Raw genomic sequence first — 17,092 nt, 5'->3', positions numbered from 1 at the left:
TCCTCACATCTGTATTACATACACATCTCCCCTGCCCCTTGCCTGCCTGGCTTCTTACCTCTCTGGTAATCCAGGCTTCTCCCTCGGGTGGAGGCCCAGCCCTCCCCCACCCCCAGCTAACTCAGGAGAGAAATCTGGCTCAGGTTCCCGAACAGGCTATGTTCTTTCCTGCCGCTAAGCCAGGCAGCTCCTTGCCGCTGGAATGCCCTTTTCCTTTCTTCTTAGCCCACACTTCCTCCAGTTTTCTCGTTTTGCAGCGACTGTCTCTTATCCCCACCTCATTCAGGAGGGAGGTGCTCAGGGGGCCCTAGCCTTTGGGCTCCAGGATTGGGCACATAGCAGAGTCTGGAAAATGTCAAGTGACTGATCTAGTCAAAGCCTGCAGGGTGTTTGTGGGCCTAGCCAGCTTCTCTGCTGCCCCCCTCCTTTTGGGGAGAAGGGCAGGCTGGGGTTTGGGTGGGTAGCTTTTTGGAGAGTAGAGTAAGGCGAGTGGACTTGAACTTCCTGCTGCCTCTTACCCCTGAAGAAGGGGCGGGGTCTGAGCCAAGCTTGCAGGGGAAGGGGCTGGAAGGGAGGACGAGGGTGGGCCTGGGGGGGGGGCAGGTAGGGCAGGGAAAAGAGACCCCTCGGTTCTCCCCGGCACGGGCACAGACGGGGGCTGCCTTGAAGTTGGTGTGTAAGCCCACTGCAGTTTAAATGCTGTTTGTTTGGAGAAGCTTAGGGAGGAGGCTGGAGGTGGGGTAGGCGGAGGGTCCTTGTGATAGAAGCTCCAGCTTCGTCGGTGACTATAGAAGGGTGGCGTTGAAGAGAGAAGGCCGAAAACCAGAAGGGTGCTCGGCGCCCTGGGCCGGTCGCCCCCTGTTTGCGGAGGGAGAGCTGGAGCCGCCTCTCGCAGCCACTCTGCGAGCTGGGAGGGAGGCGAGGGGACGACAGCGCCGGGCTCCCCCGCCCCCACTCCACCCGGTTCCAATATTTCGCAGAAAGGCACGCGGCTCCTAATCGGTCCTTTCCAGGCTGAGATTTAACCGCGCGATGCCAGCGCAGGGGCGAGGGCCGAAGGCCGGGGGAGGTGCTCAGAGTCCGGAGCTGCCGAGCGAGGTGAGGAGCCCGCGGCCTCGGCTGGTGGAGCGGGCGGGCGGGCGCGCAAACCCGAGAGGCAGCTATGCAAAAGGGGGCAAGTTAAAAATAATCCTCTCCGTCTGGGAAGCTCTCGTGCGCTCTCTCGCCTCGTTCGGTGCCAGAGGACTCCAGGGGAGGTGGCGTCGGGGAGGGCAGAGCGGGATTCCCCCTCCTCCGCGGGGCGGGGTGCCTGCCTACGCGCCGCCGCCGCACGTGTGCGGGGCCGCGCGCCCGAGCCCCCTGCACCCGGATGGGGGCGCCCCCTCCCCAGGACCCGGCGCAGCTGGCAGCGGGCCCCCACTGGCAGCCTTGCACGGTTGGAGGGAAGAGCTCCAATATTTATTATTTACTAGCCTTAATAGGTTTGAGTCATGGGGCTTGGGGGCCAGGACGCTGGGAGAACCGAGGAGTTAGAGGAAGGGGTCAGCAGGGGGAGGGGCGGCGCAGGCGGCGAGGACGAGGTCTCTGCCTAGGCCCAGCGTCCTGGGCGAACCTCCGTCCGGCCCCGCCTCACCGCCGGGTGCTGGGGCGGCGCAGCACGCCGGGAGGGAAGTGTGGACCTTTGGTTTTGCCTCTCAGCCTCTGTCTTTTGCGTCTTCGCCCTTCCTGGGGTGCGGGGAGGGAGCTGCGGGTCGTACGCCCCGCCCTGCGCGCCCCTCGCGGCCGCCGCCGCGTCCCCGACGCAGCCCAGGCCTCATTTATCATCATCTTTGGTCAAGTGGAGTGTGCAAGGAACAGCTGCTTCACTCGGCTGACTTCCGAGGGCGGGAATCAAGGAGATGAATGATGCGGGGTGGGGGGGGCTCAGCACCCCGGGGTCCCAGCGCAGGCAGGAGGGAGGTGCGGAGCGTCCAGCAGCGTCTTCGCCTTGTGGAGAGAGCAGCACCCCTTCCTCTCCCGGCGCCTCCAGTTACCGTGGGTCGCGGACGGGGGCCGCCCCAGGAGGCAGCTGGGCGCGAAGAGGTGCCCCTCGCCAGAGCAAGACCCGCTAGCGCGCTGCTGGCGGATCCGGAGGTCGCGGTGACCTTGCTGGGGTCAGCGGGTTCGGCTGCGAAGGAGGCGGTGCGGCGTCTTTGGTGACGCTTTTCGGATTGGAGCAGAGGCCGGGAAACAAGGAGGGGCAGGCGGGGGTGTGAGGGGGAACACAAATAGAAGGTGAAATTTTACCTGCCCCTGAGGGAGTCCTGCGGATTTTCTCTCGGCAGCAGCAGGCGCTCTGCCTTTGTCTTACACGGCTGAAACATCTGTTGCAGAGGAGCGGTGAGGCCACAAACAACCCCCTTACGTCCTGCGTGGCTCCCCCATCCTCGGCTTAGCCCTAGCCGGGCTCCAGGACTCGCAGCGCCGTGTTAACCCTGCTCGCGCCGGGCACACGCCCGGCAGCCCCGATGCAGCACACACCTCCATGTGGGGCTCCCGGCCCCAGAATGAGCTCTCGCGGGGGCGCCCAATGACCTGCCCCCACTTTCAAAGGGTTCGGTGGTATCCATCAGGGGCGGGGCGCAGTCGCGGAAAGGGTTAATGGCCTAGTCGCAGACCTTAATTGTCAGACCTGGGCCCGCTTCGTTTCAATTACCCTAAGTAGAGACTGAATGTGCAATTAACGAAGTCAGCTTGCCAACTGGAAAGCCGTCCCCGCTTTCACATTGAGCAGAATACTCAACCAGCTGACTTGGACTAAGCAATTTCCTCCTCTCTCTCCCTTTTTCTCTCTCTCCCAACCCCCTCCCTCTTTTTCTCTCTCCTTAATAATAAAATTATACCAAGCAGTTTGCGGTGTGGCAGGCGGCCAGAAAAGCGTTTCTTTAAACGCCGCCGTCTCACAATTAGGCAGCAAGAGGATTTGACACGCAGTGTCGGCCTGACAGGCGGCTTCCTCCCCTAGGGGATAGGGGGGAGGAAAGGTACGCCAGTTCTCCTGCTCCCCCATTTGGAACCGGGCTGGAGGGGCTGGCGTGCTTCTCCTCCCAGATTGTCAGGATGCTGCAGAGAAGGGGTGGGTGTCAAAAGCAGGGAAGCAAGGGGTGGTTCCCACACAGGCTGAGGAAGGGGGACTTTCCCTGACTTCTGAGAAACCGGGCTGTCCAGGAGAGGACCACCGCTCCCCCCGCCCCCCACACCATCTATTTTGGCCTTCAGCTCTAAGTTCTAAGTTCATTTTCTGGTTGACAAATAGGCACTTTGAGGCTCAGTTGTAGAGGGATCTTAGCCCTGCTGGACCTCCTGGACAAGTCATTGTCTCTCTCTGGGCTTCCATTAATCCCTCTGCAAAATGAGGGGGAGGTTTGGACTAAATATGCTCTGCAGACAGTGGCTTCTGGTGGGCCCTCTCCTTTCCTCAGATAGTTAAGTTCCCTTTCTCCCAGCCTCCCCTGACCGCATCCTCTCCCCACTCCCACAGCTTCCTGGGAGTCACACCTGGATAGTTGTCTGTCTTTCTGCCTTAGGAGGGCAGGGGGCATGCTGCTTTTTCCTCTGTATCCCCAGCACCTAGCTATGCCCCCACCTCCCGCAGAATGTAAGCTGAGCAGAAACAGGCTTGACAGTGAGTAGGCAAAAACACTCAGAGGGGTTGTGACCCAGGGAATTGTGGAGGGCAGAGCATAAGCTTCATCTTTCCTTCTAGATTGGCTGTTGCACATTTCCTGGCCTCCAAGCCTGTCGTCATTAACCCTCTCTCTGAGTGGCATCTTTTAGGGCTGTGGTGAGGGCTAAGTAATGCATCCAACCCAGAGCAGACCCCTCACTCATCCCGTCTGTCCATCTATCCAGGCAGTAGGCAGTTTAATAGGCACCTACTTGGGCCAATTTCTGGGCTTAGAGTTTAGGATCTAACAGATCCTTAGGCTGTAACGCTCATCAGGCTACATTCTGGTGGGCACATGTAAAACTGTTCATTATACCATTAATTATGCAATTACGGCTGTGATAAGTGCCACCGAGGAGTCATGCAGGGACCCAGCAAGCTGGGGGCAGCAGGACCTCATTCAGTGCCTCTGTGGGCCCAGGCCTCCTGCTTCCCAGCCTTTGCAGCTCTCCCACCTCTCTGCATTGCCTTTCCAAGGCTACTAAGCTCCTCCTCCCTCCCACAGGGCCACAGCTACACTGGCCAGCCCTGTCTCCACCCAGAGCCTGCAGTTGATGCTGGTCTTAGGGCTTCTCCCAGGGGCTAGGGAAGGTTCTGGATGCCCCTCCTCCTTTCATCTCATTGAGTGCCTTTGAGAATATACTAGGGGCTCAAATTCCTCGCCCAATAAGGCCCTGCCTTTGCCCATGACAGGTTCCATCCATGTCAGTTACATCAGTGTGTGACACCTGGGAGCTTGTGATCAAATATAGCCCACAGACAGCTTCTCTTGAACTCAAGTATTAAACTTTACTGATTGATAACATTTTTTATAACAAGAGACTTCCCTTTTTATAAAATTCTGATTTGGGGCTTTTTAAAGGAAAACACACAAGATCTGGCACCCTGGGCCCTCATTCCCATAAGGCAGCAATTCATTGGAGCTGAGTGGGGCTCCGCCCTCACTTTGTGACCAGGACCCCCAGTTTGCCTCTATCCTCACCTGCCCACCTCACTGAAGTATGTTACCTACCAGGCTGGAGGGAGGATGTTCTTTGTCAACTGAATGAGGGAGAGTTGTGGCCCTAAATCCCTGTCCCCATCCAAATATGCTCAGTACTACTACCTGACTGCTTGTTCTGGATATTTTCATAGGATTAATATGACATTTAACACATCATTCATTCAATAAATACTTATTGTTATGGGAAACGGGGATAAAGCTGTGAACAAACCAGGCAAAAATCCTTGCTCTCATGGAACTTTTGTTGTAAAGAGGAGAGACCAATAATAAAGCCAGCCAGCTAGCCATATGGCTTATTACAAGGAGATAAGCTCTTTGGAGAAGAAGTAGAGGAGGGGGAGTGCAAGGGGTGCCATATCAAACACATTGGTCAGGGAAGGCTAGCTGAGAAGGTGACATGAGTAAAGGCTCTGAGAGAAGCCATATAGATATCTGAGAATGGTATTCCAGCAGAGAAAACAGGTGTGCAAAGGCCCTGAGGCTCAGGGAAGTGAAAATGCTTCCCCAAGGCCACAAAGCCAGTCAGCAGCCACATAAACCATATGCCTTGGTGCCTCCAATTTTCCAAGGGAAGTTATTGTTCCTCTGGGCATATGGGGTGATGAGGATAAGGCTGGGTGAAAGGTTGGGCTTTTATTTCATTCTTTGCCTCTCAGAGCCAGTAGACACACAAATCCAGTATTAACCATATTGTGCAGTTGCCTAGAATGTCAGGAACTTCCGGGTGGGGGAGTGTGATGGAGGGAGGAGAATGGAACAGACTGGGAGCCCCCGTAGGTCCCCTCAGACCCCACTGCCAGCCCCTTGATCTTGCTGGCCTGGGTCTCTGAATGTGTGGGCCACCAGACCCCAGCCCTCTTAGGTGTCTGCACCCCAGCAATTGGTCCCACCAATCTCTTATTCTTTTCCTCATTTTGACAAAGATGAGTAGGGGGGTGATGTTTTTTGTTCGATAAAATTATCTAAAAACAATTATTGTCCACAAGAGAGAGAGAAGTCTGGGACTGATAATAGGTGAACTCCCCGCCCCGTGACATCCTGCCCCAGGAGGGCTCTTGAATGGGAGGGATACAGCTTGAAGGGTTACAGCTGCTGCAGTACCTCCCCTCCCCCACCTCACAGCAGAGAAAAGCCAGGCTGGCCTTGTGCCCTTTACCCATGAGGTAGGGAGCAGGGTGCAGCTTTCAAAGGCAGCTAAGTTGAGATCTCAGCTCTGCTGCCCAGTCACTAAGCTGTGCTAGCTCCACAAGTTACTGACTCCTCCTGGAAATAGGGTCCTGGCTTCCTAACTGGGCAGGGTGCTTCTGGAACTATCACAGCACAGCCCGGCACAGCAAAGCAGGCGGTGCCTAGACAGCTAAGTGGGGTGGGGCACCCTCATGGTGGATTAGACCTTGAGGGTAAGATTCATTCAGAGACTTTGTAGCTGCAGCTGGGTCCTTGGAGGAGACAGTATTGGTGGGCTTCGAGGGAAGGCTTTCCAAACATCTGAAGAGCCCAGAAGCCTCTGCTCCCCATTCAGGTATCCTCTGAAGAGCCGAGACCCCAGCCTTATCTGGAGTCCCTGGCCTGGACATCTGGAGAGGATGCTGGGGTGGTCTTCTTGCTTCTCACCCACTCACACCATTGCTTGCCTCTTAGTATTCAGGACCTCCAGTCCCAAGGCCCTCCCACCGAGCCTGCCCACCCTGGCCCTGCAGAGAGGGGCATGTTGGACCCCTGTGTATTTCTCCCATAAGCATACTTGGGTGCTCATGAATGAGGAGGGATGCATACCAAGCATGTTGCTCACATGCGGTGGTCTCAAGAAGCCTTACTTTGGAGTGGGGGCTGCCTTGTTATCTGGGATTCCTTATGCCCCAGGGTGTTCCCCCTGTGCCCCAAGCAGGACTCTCACAGCTGGCACCTGTCCCTACCTTTTCAGTAGCCCCTGGCCCAAGGACCTTACCTGTCCCAGAGGCCTGTGGGTACTGGGCTGTTAGTCTTGTGGATTCCTTGGAAGCTTCTCCCATCCCCTATTCAAGCCGGGCCCTTAGGATTTAACATAGATCCCACAGGACAGCAGTAAATCTGGCTAATAGTTTATCATTTTATTGGAGGTCTTGTATTTAGTATTCATCACAGCAGATGGGAAGGCCTGAGGTGGCTCCCCTCAGCTCTTCCTTGGACACCCCTACCACCCACCCCCAGCATCCTGACTCAGGTGACTCTCCTTCCTGTTCTCAAGGCTTGAGTGGGTTGGGTTTTTAATTTTTTTTTTCTGCAGCTACAAATCAGGAAACCGGGTCATAAAACAACCTTGGGTAAGTAGGTGGGATGGAACCACGGCCAGAGCAGCTGCAAGAGAACAAAAAGCTTCCTTCTCTGTCTCTCCCTTCCTCCCTTCTTCCCTCTCCCTCTGTCATTCTCTCCCTCTTTCTCTTTCTCAGTCTCTGTTTCTCCCTCTCCATCCCCCATTTCATGTCTCCCACCACCCCCTCAGAGTCCGCTGTGGGAGCTGCAGCAGCTGTGGCCCACACTGCACCCATTTACCTGACCAGGGACTAATCCTGGGGACTGGAGAAGCTATGGGCCAAGTGACCTCTCTCTGAGGCTGTAAAGGTGACAGCAGGCAGCCAGTAACCACCATTGCCCATGAGTGGACCTCCCTAAGGTGAGTCTGGCTCCCTGAGTAAAAGTGGGGGCCTGACCTGGCTGTCAGGGGACGTGAGAAGTATGAACTGCCAGCACCCCCGTCGCCTCCCCTCACAGCACCTTCTTGTTATCATGCTCCAAGATGCCCTCTAAAATGGGAATTCTTGGTGCGGGGTCCACGTAAGGGGGCGTTCACTCTTGGCCTGGTCACTATTCCTGCTGTAGGCATCCAGCGAAAGGAACTTCCCTGTGGGGGAGCTCATATGCGGGTCTCTTGCCTCTCTGAATCTCACCTTTTTCTGTAAAAGGGCTGAACAGTCACACTGAGCAAACCTGTGCAGAGTAGGTGCTCACAGCCAAGGGTGCCCTCTTTCACTCATGGTGCCTTTGCAGGGAGGGGAGGGCTGAGGTCTTTGTCTCAAAGAATTGCTGAGCCCAGGTTCACCAGCTGTCAGAGACCCTTGAGGGCTGCTGGCGTTGCACTGAAGTAGGGGGTGGGGTTTCTTCATGCCCCCAATCTCTCCTTCCTCAGTTCATGGCTGCGTGGATGGCTGAGGGAGAAGTGAGACCCTAGCTGTGCTAAGGGAAGTCCTGGGGCCTTTGGATTCAAAGCCTGGGACCCCGAACCAGCCTCCAGTGAATGTCCCTCCTTGAGCCTGACCTGGGAAGTCGAACTTCCAGGAGTTGTCTAGAGAGTGCGAATGCATCTCTAATGCATTTAATGCTTAGAGGACATGCAAGACTGACTTCCTCCCTTCCTCTCTTCCTCCCTCCATCCCAATTGGGCAAGGACTTCAGAGATACAAGGCCTTGACCAAGTGTCTAGAAGAGGCAGGTGTGGAAGCAGGGATGGGGAGGCTGGGCTGGACCAGAAGGAGCCCCATGGAGAATGTTAGGGGGTGCCTTCCTGTGATCCCCACCCTGTCTCCAGCGGAACCTACAGAGGCCAAATCCCCAGTTTGTCCCTCTCTACCCCCTTTCCCTCCCCCAGGTTCGATGGTCACTATTTTAATATCAAAGGGGCTTCTTTGCCCCCCCACTTGTAATGCTGCCCAACCCAGCCCCCTCTGGCTGCCTCTTTCCCCCTCCTTGTCCTTTCCTAGTGTTCTTGAAAAGTAATCATAATCATAATAATTAATAACAACAGAGCCAGGCACTCTTAAAGACGCAGAGTCCCATTTTCTCCTGGCAGAACTGGCAGGACCTCATTGGCTCTGAGAGGTGCCTTTGATGCCTTGCCTTTGTTCCTGCATCCCTCCCCTCCTTCTGCCTAGGGTTGGAGGGTGGTGTTGGGGTGAATATTTTTGCCTACGTTTCTCCATCAGGCGCTGGGCTTTTCGTATTCTAATTGAACTGTCTTTTCTTAGAGATAGATGCTTTCACCACATCCAGCTGCTCGTGTGTATTGGGAAACCCGCCTGCAATACAGCTCGTCTAAATTAAAAGACACAGCAGCTGGACTGATTAAAGGGTGGGGGTGGGGGGTGAGTCGAGGCGACACTGGTCATAGCACTCTCTCTTTTTAAATAATGTTTCTGGGTAATGTGTTTTGGAGAATGTGAAAAAAATAAAAGCTGTAGAAATGTTAATGATATCCACAGGACACTCAGCAGGAAATGAGAGTGATCTGGGACTAATAAAAGCAGAAATGTAATTTGTGCAGATATACGAGGAAGGCGAAGCCTTCAGATGGGGCCTGAGTTTGTGCATTCCAGGCTCATAAACACAACACGGGGTGGGGGTGGGGGGAAGGGCAGAATGTGGGCAGTGGCCTCCACCTGCTAGGTGGGGTATGGGCAGCCTAGGGGAGTGTGCTTGCCTGGGGTAGAAGGGGCCACCCTTTTAGACAGGTCTGTGGTGGTCTAGCCAGCACCTTTTTCCTGGTCTTTTCTGTGGAGGTTGGTTCAGGAGGCACAGGACAGTTTATTTGGCAGGGGCCGCCAGGCCAGAACCCAGAGTGTCTCCAGCTTCTTTGGGCTGATGTGTCGCAGCAGGCACCTCCTGTAATGTTTGATCCAAGCCGCCGGGGGTGAGATTGAAGTGGGTCAGAAGGGCGGGCTCTTTTCTCCTTGTTGGGGATGCCTGAGATAAATCCAGGGAGAGGCGAGAAGGAAGGCCACTGTCCGCATGGGGTCTGCTGGCGTTGACATGACAGGTGGCCAGGAGCTTGCTTTGTGGGACATTGGTTCCCTCTCTGCAACCGCAGCACCTCCATCCTTGAATCAGGGCCAGCTGCCTGCGGAAGGCCAGGGAGGTGGGCTCCTGGGGGCTGTCTGGCTGCTCTGGGCTTGCCCTGCTCAGCTGATTGAAGCACCCCTCTGTCCCCCTCCCTGGTCATACCTTGATACTGAATGAAGAAGACACTGAATAAGGAAAGCATTTAGGTGAGATCCTGGTGAAGAAGAGGGGTGAGCTGGTCCTATTGGGGCAGCTCCTCCCCTCCCCTATTCCACATCACTCTGTCTCTTTCCCCTTCTCACATCTGCCTGTCTCTCTCTCTTCCCTGTTTTTCATTCCATTCTGATCCCTCCCATAACCCTGGATTCTTGTAACCCGAGGCAGGCCACCCCTTCTTTCTGAAAGGAAAATACAAAGTCCCCTGTGTCCTCCTGGGGGCTTGGGAAACGCAGGCTGACCTGAGCCTTGTTCTTTCTGACTCTCCCACCCCCGCTGCAGCTGGCATGATTGTGGGTAAATCCCGAGCCCTCCAGATCTCTCCAGCCTGGAGCATTTCTTGTTTCTCCCTCCCTCAAGGAGGGTCTTCTGGGGTGACCAGGTCCCCAGTCAGTTGGTAGAACCTGTAGCCTTGACTTTGAGGGCCTGCCTGTTTTGTGAATCCAGTTACTTCGCCGAAGTAACTGGATTCACAAAACAGGCAGGCCCTCAAAGTCAAGGCTACAGGTTCTCATTCTCAACCCCGTGGTCATTTCCTGACCCAGGATCCTACTTTGGGGTAGGTTGGACTTCACTGGGGCCTCAACACCTAAAATTGTAAACAGATGGGCTCTGGGCCTGGTATGACTTGGTCCTGACCCTGTGGAAGCCAAAGGGGCCAGCTAGGACTTACTGGGCTGCTTTACACATGAAGGGACTGTCCCTTATTAGCATGCACTTCCTCACTGTGGGCCGTGTAATCGGTTTATGCACCTATGATATCAAAACAGGAGTCAGGTGCCACTGTTCTGTGTTCTTGGGAGTCATAGAAGGAGATGTTTTATGCCTACAGTGGTTCGGAGGCCACTAATCAACGTCTGCTAGGAGGAACAGAGATTCCAGATGGCATGGAAGTGATGAGGGTGTGTGTGTGTGCGTGTGTGTGCATGCGTGTGCGTGTGCGTGCATGTGTCGGCGCGCGTGCTTGGGAGCAGCTTCTCTGGGGCAAGAGCAAACCTTCCTCGCCCCTGGCTTGGCTGGGTCATGCTTGAGCACTGTCCAGCAGGGACTAGATTACAGGATCCAGTGGCCCCAGGGGACGGGGGAGCGGGAAGTGCTCTGCTAAATGATTTTGAGCTGTTAGAAGGGCTGGAAGTGGCGGGATGGGGGAGGGAGGGCGAACTGGCCACAGGGAGGGTGGGGTGGCAGCTCCCTGGCGACCTAGTGCTAGGCAGCCAGGTTTGCACCTCCTCCTCTCTCTCCCTCAAGAAGCAGCTGTCCTTGTCAAGGCTCAGGCGTCGTTGGTGGGAATTACAGAGCACACCTCCCTGACACAGAAGTTGTCAATATATGCACAGCTGGTGGGGAGGCTCAGGCAAAGGGGGTACTATTAAGAGCTTTGGGGAGAGGGCAGGGCAGGGATAAGAGTGAGGAGACAGGCTTTCTGAGCTGAAAGGAAATGGTCCATTTGAATTTCTGTCCTTCCATGCCCACCCTCCCCTCCCCATGCCTGCTCCCACTCCCCCTTCTCTTTTCATAGATAACCAGCCGAGTCATGCAGTCTTTTCGAGAAAGGTGTGGTTTCCATGGCAAACAACAGAACTACCAGCAGACCTCACAGGAGACATCTCGCCTGGAGAATTACAGGCAGCCGAGCCAGGCCGGGCTGAGCTGTGACCGGCAGAGGCTGCTGGCCAAGGACTATTATAACCCGCAGCCTTACTCAGGCTACGAGGGCAGTGCTGGCACGCCTGCCAGCACTGCACGCGGAAGCAAAGGACTGACATCGCAGCAGGCCCTGCAGGGGAGGCCGGCGTTCTCCAGCTACAGCGTCCAGGAGAGCAGCCCTTACCCGGGCCGATACTCAGGCGAGGAGAGCCTACAGGCCTGGGGGACCCCCCAGCCACCACCACCCCAGCCACAGCCCCTGCCAGGGGGCGTGGGAAAATATGATGAGAACTTGATGAAAAAGACAGCAGTGCCCCCAGGCAGGCAGTACCCAGAGCAGGGTACCCAGCTGCCCTTTCGGACTCACTCCCTGCACCTCCAGCCCCAGCTGCCACAGCCTCAGCAGCCCCTGGCCTACCCTAAGCTCCAGAGGCAGAAACTGCAGAATGATATTGCCTCACCTCTGCCCTTTCCCCAGAGCGGCCACTTTCCCCAGCAGTCGCAGTCCTTCCCCACCTCCTCCACCTACTCCTCTACTGGCCAGGGTGGTGGGCAGGGGGCCCACTCCTATAAGAGTTGCACAGCACCGTCTGCTCAGCCACACGACAGGCCGCTGACTGCTAGCACCAGCCTGGCCTCAGGGCAGCGAGTCCAGAATCTTCATGCCTATCAGTCCAGCCGTCTCAGCTATGACCAGCAGAAGCAGCAGCAACAGCAAGCCCTTCAGAGCCGGCACCACGCCCAGGAAACCCTCCATTACCAAAATCTCGCCAAGTACCAACACTACGGGCAGCAAGGCACAGGCTACTGCCAGCCAGACTCAGCCGTCAGGACCCCAGAGCAGTACTACCAGACCTTCAGCCCCAGCTCCAGCCACTCACCTGCACGCTCCGTGGGCCGTTCGCCTTCCTACAGCTCCACCCCTTCACCACTGATGCCAAACCTGGAGAACTTTACCTACAACCAGCAGCCTCTCAGCACCGGGGCCTTTCCCACAGGTATCACCGACCACAGTCACTTCATGCCCTTGCTCAACCCCTCCCCCACTGATGCCACCAGCTCTGTGGACACCCAGGCCGGCAACTGCAAGCCGCTGCAAAAGGACAAGCTCCCCGAGAACCTGCTGTCAGATCTCAGCCTGCAGAGCCTCACAGCCCTGACCTCACAGGTGGAGAACATCTCCAACACGGTGCAACAGCTGCTGCTCTCCAAGGCTGCCGTGCCACAGAAGAAGGGTGTCAAGAACCTGGTTTCCAGGACCCCAGAGCAGCACAAAAGCCAGCACTGCAGCCCAGAGGGCAGTGGCTACTCAGCTGAACAGGCAGGCACACCACTGTCGGAGCCACTGAGCAGCACGCCGCAGTCCAGCCACGCCGAGCCACCCGAGGCCGACTACCTGAGTGGCTCTGAGGACCCACTGGAGCGCAGCTTCCTCTACTGCAACCAGGCCCGGAGCAGTCCTGCCAGGGTCAACAGCAACTCGAAGACCAAGCCTGAGTCTGTGTCCACCTGTTCCGTGACCTCACCTGATGACATGTCCACCAAGTCCGATGACTCCTTCCAGAGCCTGCACAGCAGCCTGCCACTTGACAGCTTCTCCAAGTTTGTGGCAGGTGAGCGGGAGTGCCCACGGCTGCTGCTCAGCGCCCTGGCACAGGAGGACCTGGCCTCTGAAATCCTGGGGCTACAGGAGGCCATCGGTGAAAAGGGTGACAAGGCCTGGGCCGACACGCCTAGCCTGGCCAAGGACACCAATAAGCCACCTTTCTCGCTGGAGAACCACAGCACCTGCCTGGACTCTGTGGCCAAGAACACATGGCCACGACCAGGGGAGCCAGAGGCCCTGCCCGAGTCCTTGCAGCTAGACAAGGGCAGCAACACCAAGGACTTCAGCCCAGGGTTGTTTGAAGACCCTTCCATGGGCTTTGTTACCCCCGACCCCAAGAAGACAGCTGGTCCCCTCACTTTTGGTACCAAGCCCACCCTTGGGGCTGCCACTTCAGACCCCACTGCAGCAGCTTTTGACTGCTTCCCGGACACAACCACTGCCAGCTCAGCAGACAGTGCCAACCCCTTTGCCTGGCCCGAGGAAAACCTCGGAGATGCTTGTCCCCGGTGGGGGCTGCACCCCAGCGAACTCACCAAGGGCCTAGAGCAAGGCGGAAAGGCCTCGGACAGCATCGGCAAGGAGAACACTCATGAGGCTTCCACTTGCCTGGGCTTCCAGGAGGAAGAGCCCCCTGGGGAGAAGGCTGCTGTGCCCCGGGACTCCAAGCAGGAGGAGGCAGGGGGCGTGAAGGAGGAGGCGGGAGGGCTGCTGCAGTGTCCTGAGGTAGGCAAGGCTGACAGATGGCTGGAAGACAGCCGGCACTGCTGCTCTGCCTCTGACTTTGGGGACCTCCCATTGCTGCCACCCACCAGTAGGAAGGAGGACCTGGAGGCCGAGGAGGAGTACTCGTCCCTGTGTGAGCTCCTGGGCAGCCCTGAGCAGAGGCCCAGCATGCAGGACCCACTGTCACCAAAGGCCCCACTGATGTGCACCAAGGAGGAAGTGGAGGAGGTGCTGGATCCCAAGGCCAGCTGGGGCTCCCCATGCCACCTCTCTGGGGAGTCGGTAATCTTGTTGGGCCCTACTGTGGGCACTGAGTCAAAGGTCCAGAGCTGGTTTGAGTCCTCCCTGTCCCACATGAAGCCCAGGGAAGAAGGGCCTGATGGGGCACTGGCTCCGGGAGACCCTACCACCCTGACCTCGGATGCCTCCTTGGCCCAGAAGCCAAATAAGCCTGCTGTGCCCGAGACACCCATTGCTAAGAAAGAACCTGTGCCACGTGGCAAAAGTTTACGGAGCCGGCGGGTGCACCGGGGGCTTCCTGAGGCTGAGGACTCCCCATGCAGGGCACCAGCTCTGCCCAAAGACCTCCTGCTTCCTGAATCCTGCACAGGGCCACCCCAGGGACAGATGGACGGGGCAGGGGCCCCAGGCCGGGGGGCCTCAGAAGGGCTTCCTAGAATGTGCACCCGTTCTTTCACGGCCCTGAGCGAGCCCCGTACACCTGGACCCCCGGGACTGACCACCACCCCAGCCCCCCCAGACAAACTGGGGGGCAAGCAGCGAGCTGCCTTCAAGTCAGGCAAGCGGGTGGGGAAGCCCTCCCCTAAAGCAGCGTCCAGCCCCAGTAACCCAGCCGCCCTGCCCGTGGCCTCCGACAGCAGTCCTATGGGCTCCAAGACCAAGGAGACAGACTCTCCTGGCACTCCCGGCAGAGACCAGCGCTCTATGATCCTTCGGTCCCGCACCAAAACCCAGGAGGTCTTCCACTGCAAGCGGCGGCGGCCCTCGGAAAGCCGGGTCCCCAACTGCCGTGCTGCCAAAAAGCTCCTTGCCAACGACCATCTGCCTACCACATTCAAGGTCTCCTGCAGCCCCCAGAAGGAGGGCAGGGCCAGCCAGCGGGCAAGAGTCCCCAAGCCCGGTGCAGGCAGCAAGCTCTCTGATAGGCCCCTTCACACACTCAAAAGAAAGTCGGCCTTCATGGCACCAGTGCCCACCAAGAAGCGAAACCTGGTCTTACGGAGCAGCAGCGGCAGCAGCACCAGCGGCAGCGGGGTGGACATGAAGGAAGAGCCGGCTGAGGGCTCCCTGACCCTCTTCAAGAGGATATCTTCTCCCAAGAAAGCCAAGCCCACCAAGGGCAATGGTGAGCCCACTGAGAAGCCCCTGCCCCCAGAAACCCCCGACACCTGCCTCAAGCTGGCCTCGAGGGCAGCCTTCCAGGGGGCCATGAAGACCAAGGTGCTGCCTCCCCGGAAAGGTCGGGGTCTGAAGCTGGAAGCCATCGTGCAGAAGATCACCTCACCCAGCCTGAAGAAGTTCGCATGCAAAGTGCCGGGGACCCCTTCTGGAAATCCTCTGAGCCCATCCCTCTCTGAGAAGGACCGTGGGTTCAAGAGTACTGGGGGCAGCCCGGTGGGAGCAGAAGAAGGTCTCTTGAACGTGGGCACCGGGCAGAAGCTCCCAGCAACTTCGGGGACTGACCCGTTATGCAGAAATACCCCCAACAGATCCTTAAAAGGCAAACTCATAAACAGTAAGAAATTGTCCTCAACTGACTGTTTCAAAACTGAGGCCTTCATGTCCCCAGAGGCCCTGCCGCCCAGGGGGACTGCCCTGGCGCCTAAGAAGAGAAGCCGGAAAGGCAGGGCTGGAGCCCTGGGACTCCCTAAAGGCCCTCTAGAGAAGCGGCCGCATCTTGGCCCTACTCTGCTCCTGAATCCCCGAGACAGGGCCAATGGCATGCAGGATGGCAGTGAGGACAGCTCTGGTGGAGGAGGCAAGAAGCCAAAGATGGAGGAGCTGGGCTTGGCCTCCCAGCCGCCTGAGGGCCGGCCCTGCCAGCCCCAGATGAGAGCACAGAAGCAGCCAGGCCACGCCAACTACAGCAGCTATTCCAAGCGAAAGCGCCTCACCCGGGGCCGGGCCAAGAACACCAACTCTTCACCCTGTAAGGGGCGTGCCAAGCGGCGGAGGCAGCAGCAGGTGCTGCCCCTGGATCCTGCAGAGCCTGAAATCCGCCTCAAGTACATTTCCTCATGCAAGCGGCTGCGGGCAGACAGCCGCACCCCGGCCTTCTCGCCCTTTGTGCGGGTTGAGAAGCGAGATGCATTCACCACTGTATGCACTGTTGTCAACTCTCCTGGAGAGGAACCCAAGCCCCACAAAAAACCTTCGTCTTCTGCCTCCTCTTCCTCATCTTCATCTTCCCTGGATGCGGCTGGGGCCTCCCTAGCCACGCTCCCTGGAGGTTCTGTCCTGCAGCCACGTCCCTCCCTGCCCCTCTCCTCCACCATGCATCTGGGGCCTGTGGTTTCCAAAGCCCTGAGTACCTCTTGCCTTGTTTGCTGCCTCTGCCAAAACCCGGCCAACTTTAAGGACCTCGGGGACCTCTGTGGGCCCTACTACCCTGAACACTGCCTCCCCAAAAAGAAGCCAAAACTCAAGGAGAAGGTGCGGCCAGAGGGCATCTGTGAGGAGGCCTCACTGCCCCTGGAGAGAACATTCAAAGGCCTCGAGTGCGCAGCTGCTGTTGCCATTGGAAAACCCCCCAAATCAGATGGCCCAGCTGACCCAACCAAGCAGGGCTCACTGCGCACCAGTGCCCGGGGCCTGTCCCGGAGGCTACAGAGTTGCTACTGCTGTGATGGTCGGGGGGACGGTAGTGAGGAGGTAGCCCCAGCCGACAAGAGTCGCAAGCATGAGTGCAACAAGGAGGCACCATCAGAGCCTGGTGGGGACACCCAGGAGCACTGGGTGCATGAGGCCTGTGCCGTGTGGACGGGCGGGGTCTACCTGGTGGCCGGGAAGCTCTTTGGGCTACAGGAGGCCATGAAGGTGGCTGTGGACATGGTAAGAGGCCAGTCCAGCTGGAATGGGGAGCTTAGGTTCCACATGACAGGCAGGCAGGCAGTCGGGGAGCCTTTTTATCTCTCTAGCACTATAATTTAGGCCAAACATACGGTGACAAATTAATACCTGGGGAATTTGGGTGGAGTTAAAGCATTCCCCAGGCTGAGGCAGGACACACCTTGTCCCGGACTTCCTACTGCAGCCACTCCCAGCCTGCCCAGCCCATTGGCCACCACATATTCACCTGGCATCCTCCAGCTCCAGGGCCCACCTGACCTCATCTGCTTGTGTAATCAGCTGAGAT

At 57.5% G+C, this 17,092-nt stretch overlaps 1 protein-coding gene across 6 annotated transcripts in view; it reads left to right on the top strand.

Moving 5' to 3' along the window:
* The window catches only part of RAI1 (retinoic acid induced 1), a 117,426-nt gene that overhangs the window by 89,697 nt on the left and 10,637 nt on the right, over positions 1–17,092 (top strand). For all 6 annotated transcript variants that reach the window (XM_023530015.1, XM_023530017.1, XM_023530014.1 and 3 more), the window contains one exon: positions 11,257–16,788. In XM_023530015.1, coding sequence (XP_023385783.1) covers positions 11,272–16,788 — 5,517 coding nt within the window. In that variant the 5' untranslated portion in view covers positions 11,257–11,271. Of the gene's footprint in view, positions 1–11,256; positions 16,789–17,092 lie in introns of those variants that run through there.

This window comes from Pteropus vampyrus, unplaced genomic scaffold (genome assembly GCF_000151845.1).
Source record: "Pteropus vampyrus isolate Shadow unplaced genomic scaffold, Pvam_2.0 Scaffold44, whole genome shotgun sequence".
NCBI classification, from domain to species: domain Eukaryota; kingdom Metazoa; phylum Chordata; class Mammalia; order Chiroptera; family Pteropodidae; genus Pteropus; species Pteropus vampyrus.
Note: the sequence above shows the minus strand (reverse complement) of the source record. Positions and strands in the feature narration are given on the sequence as shown.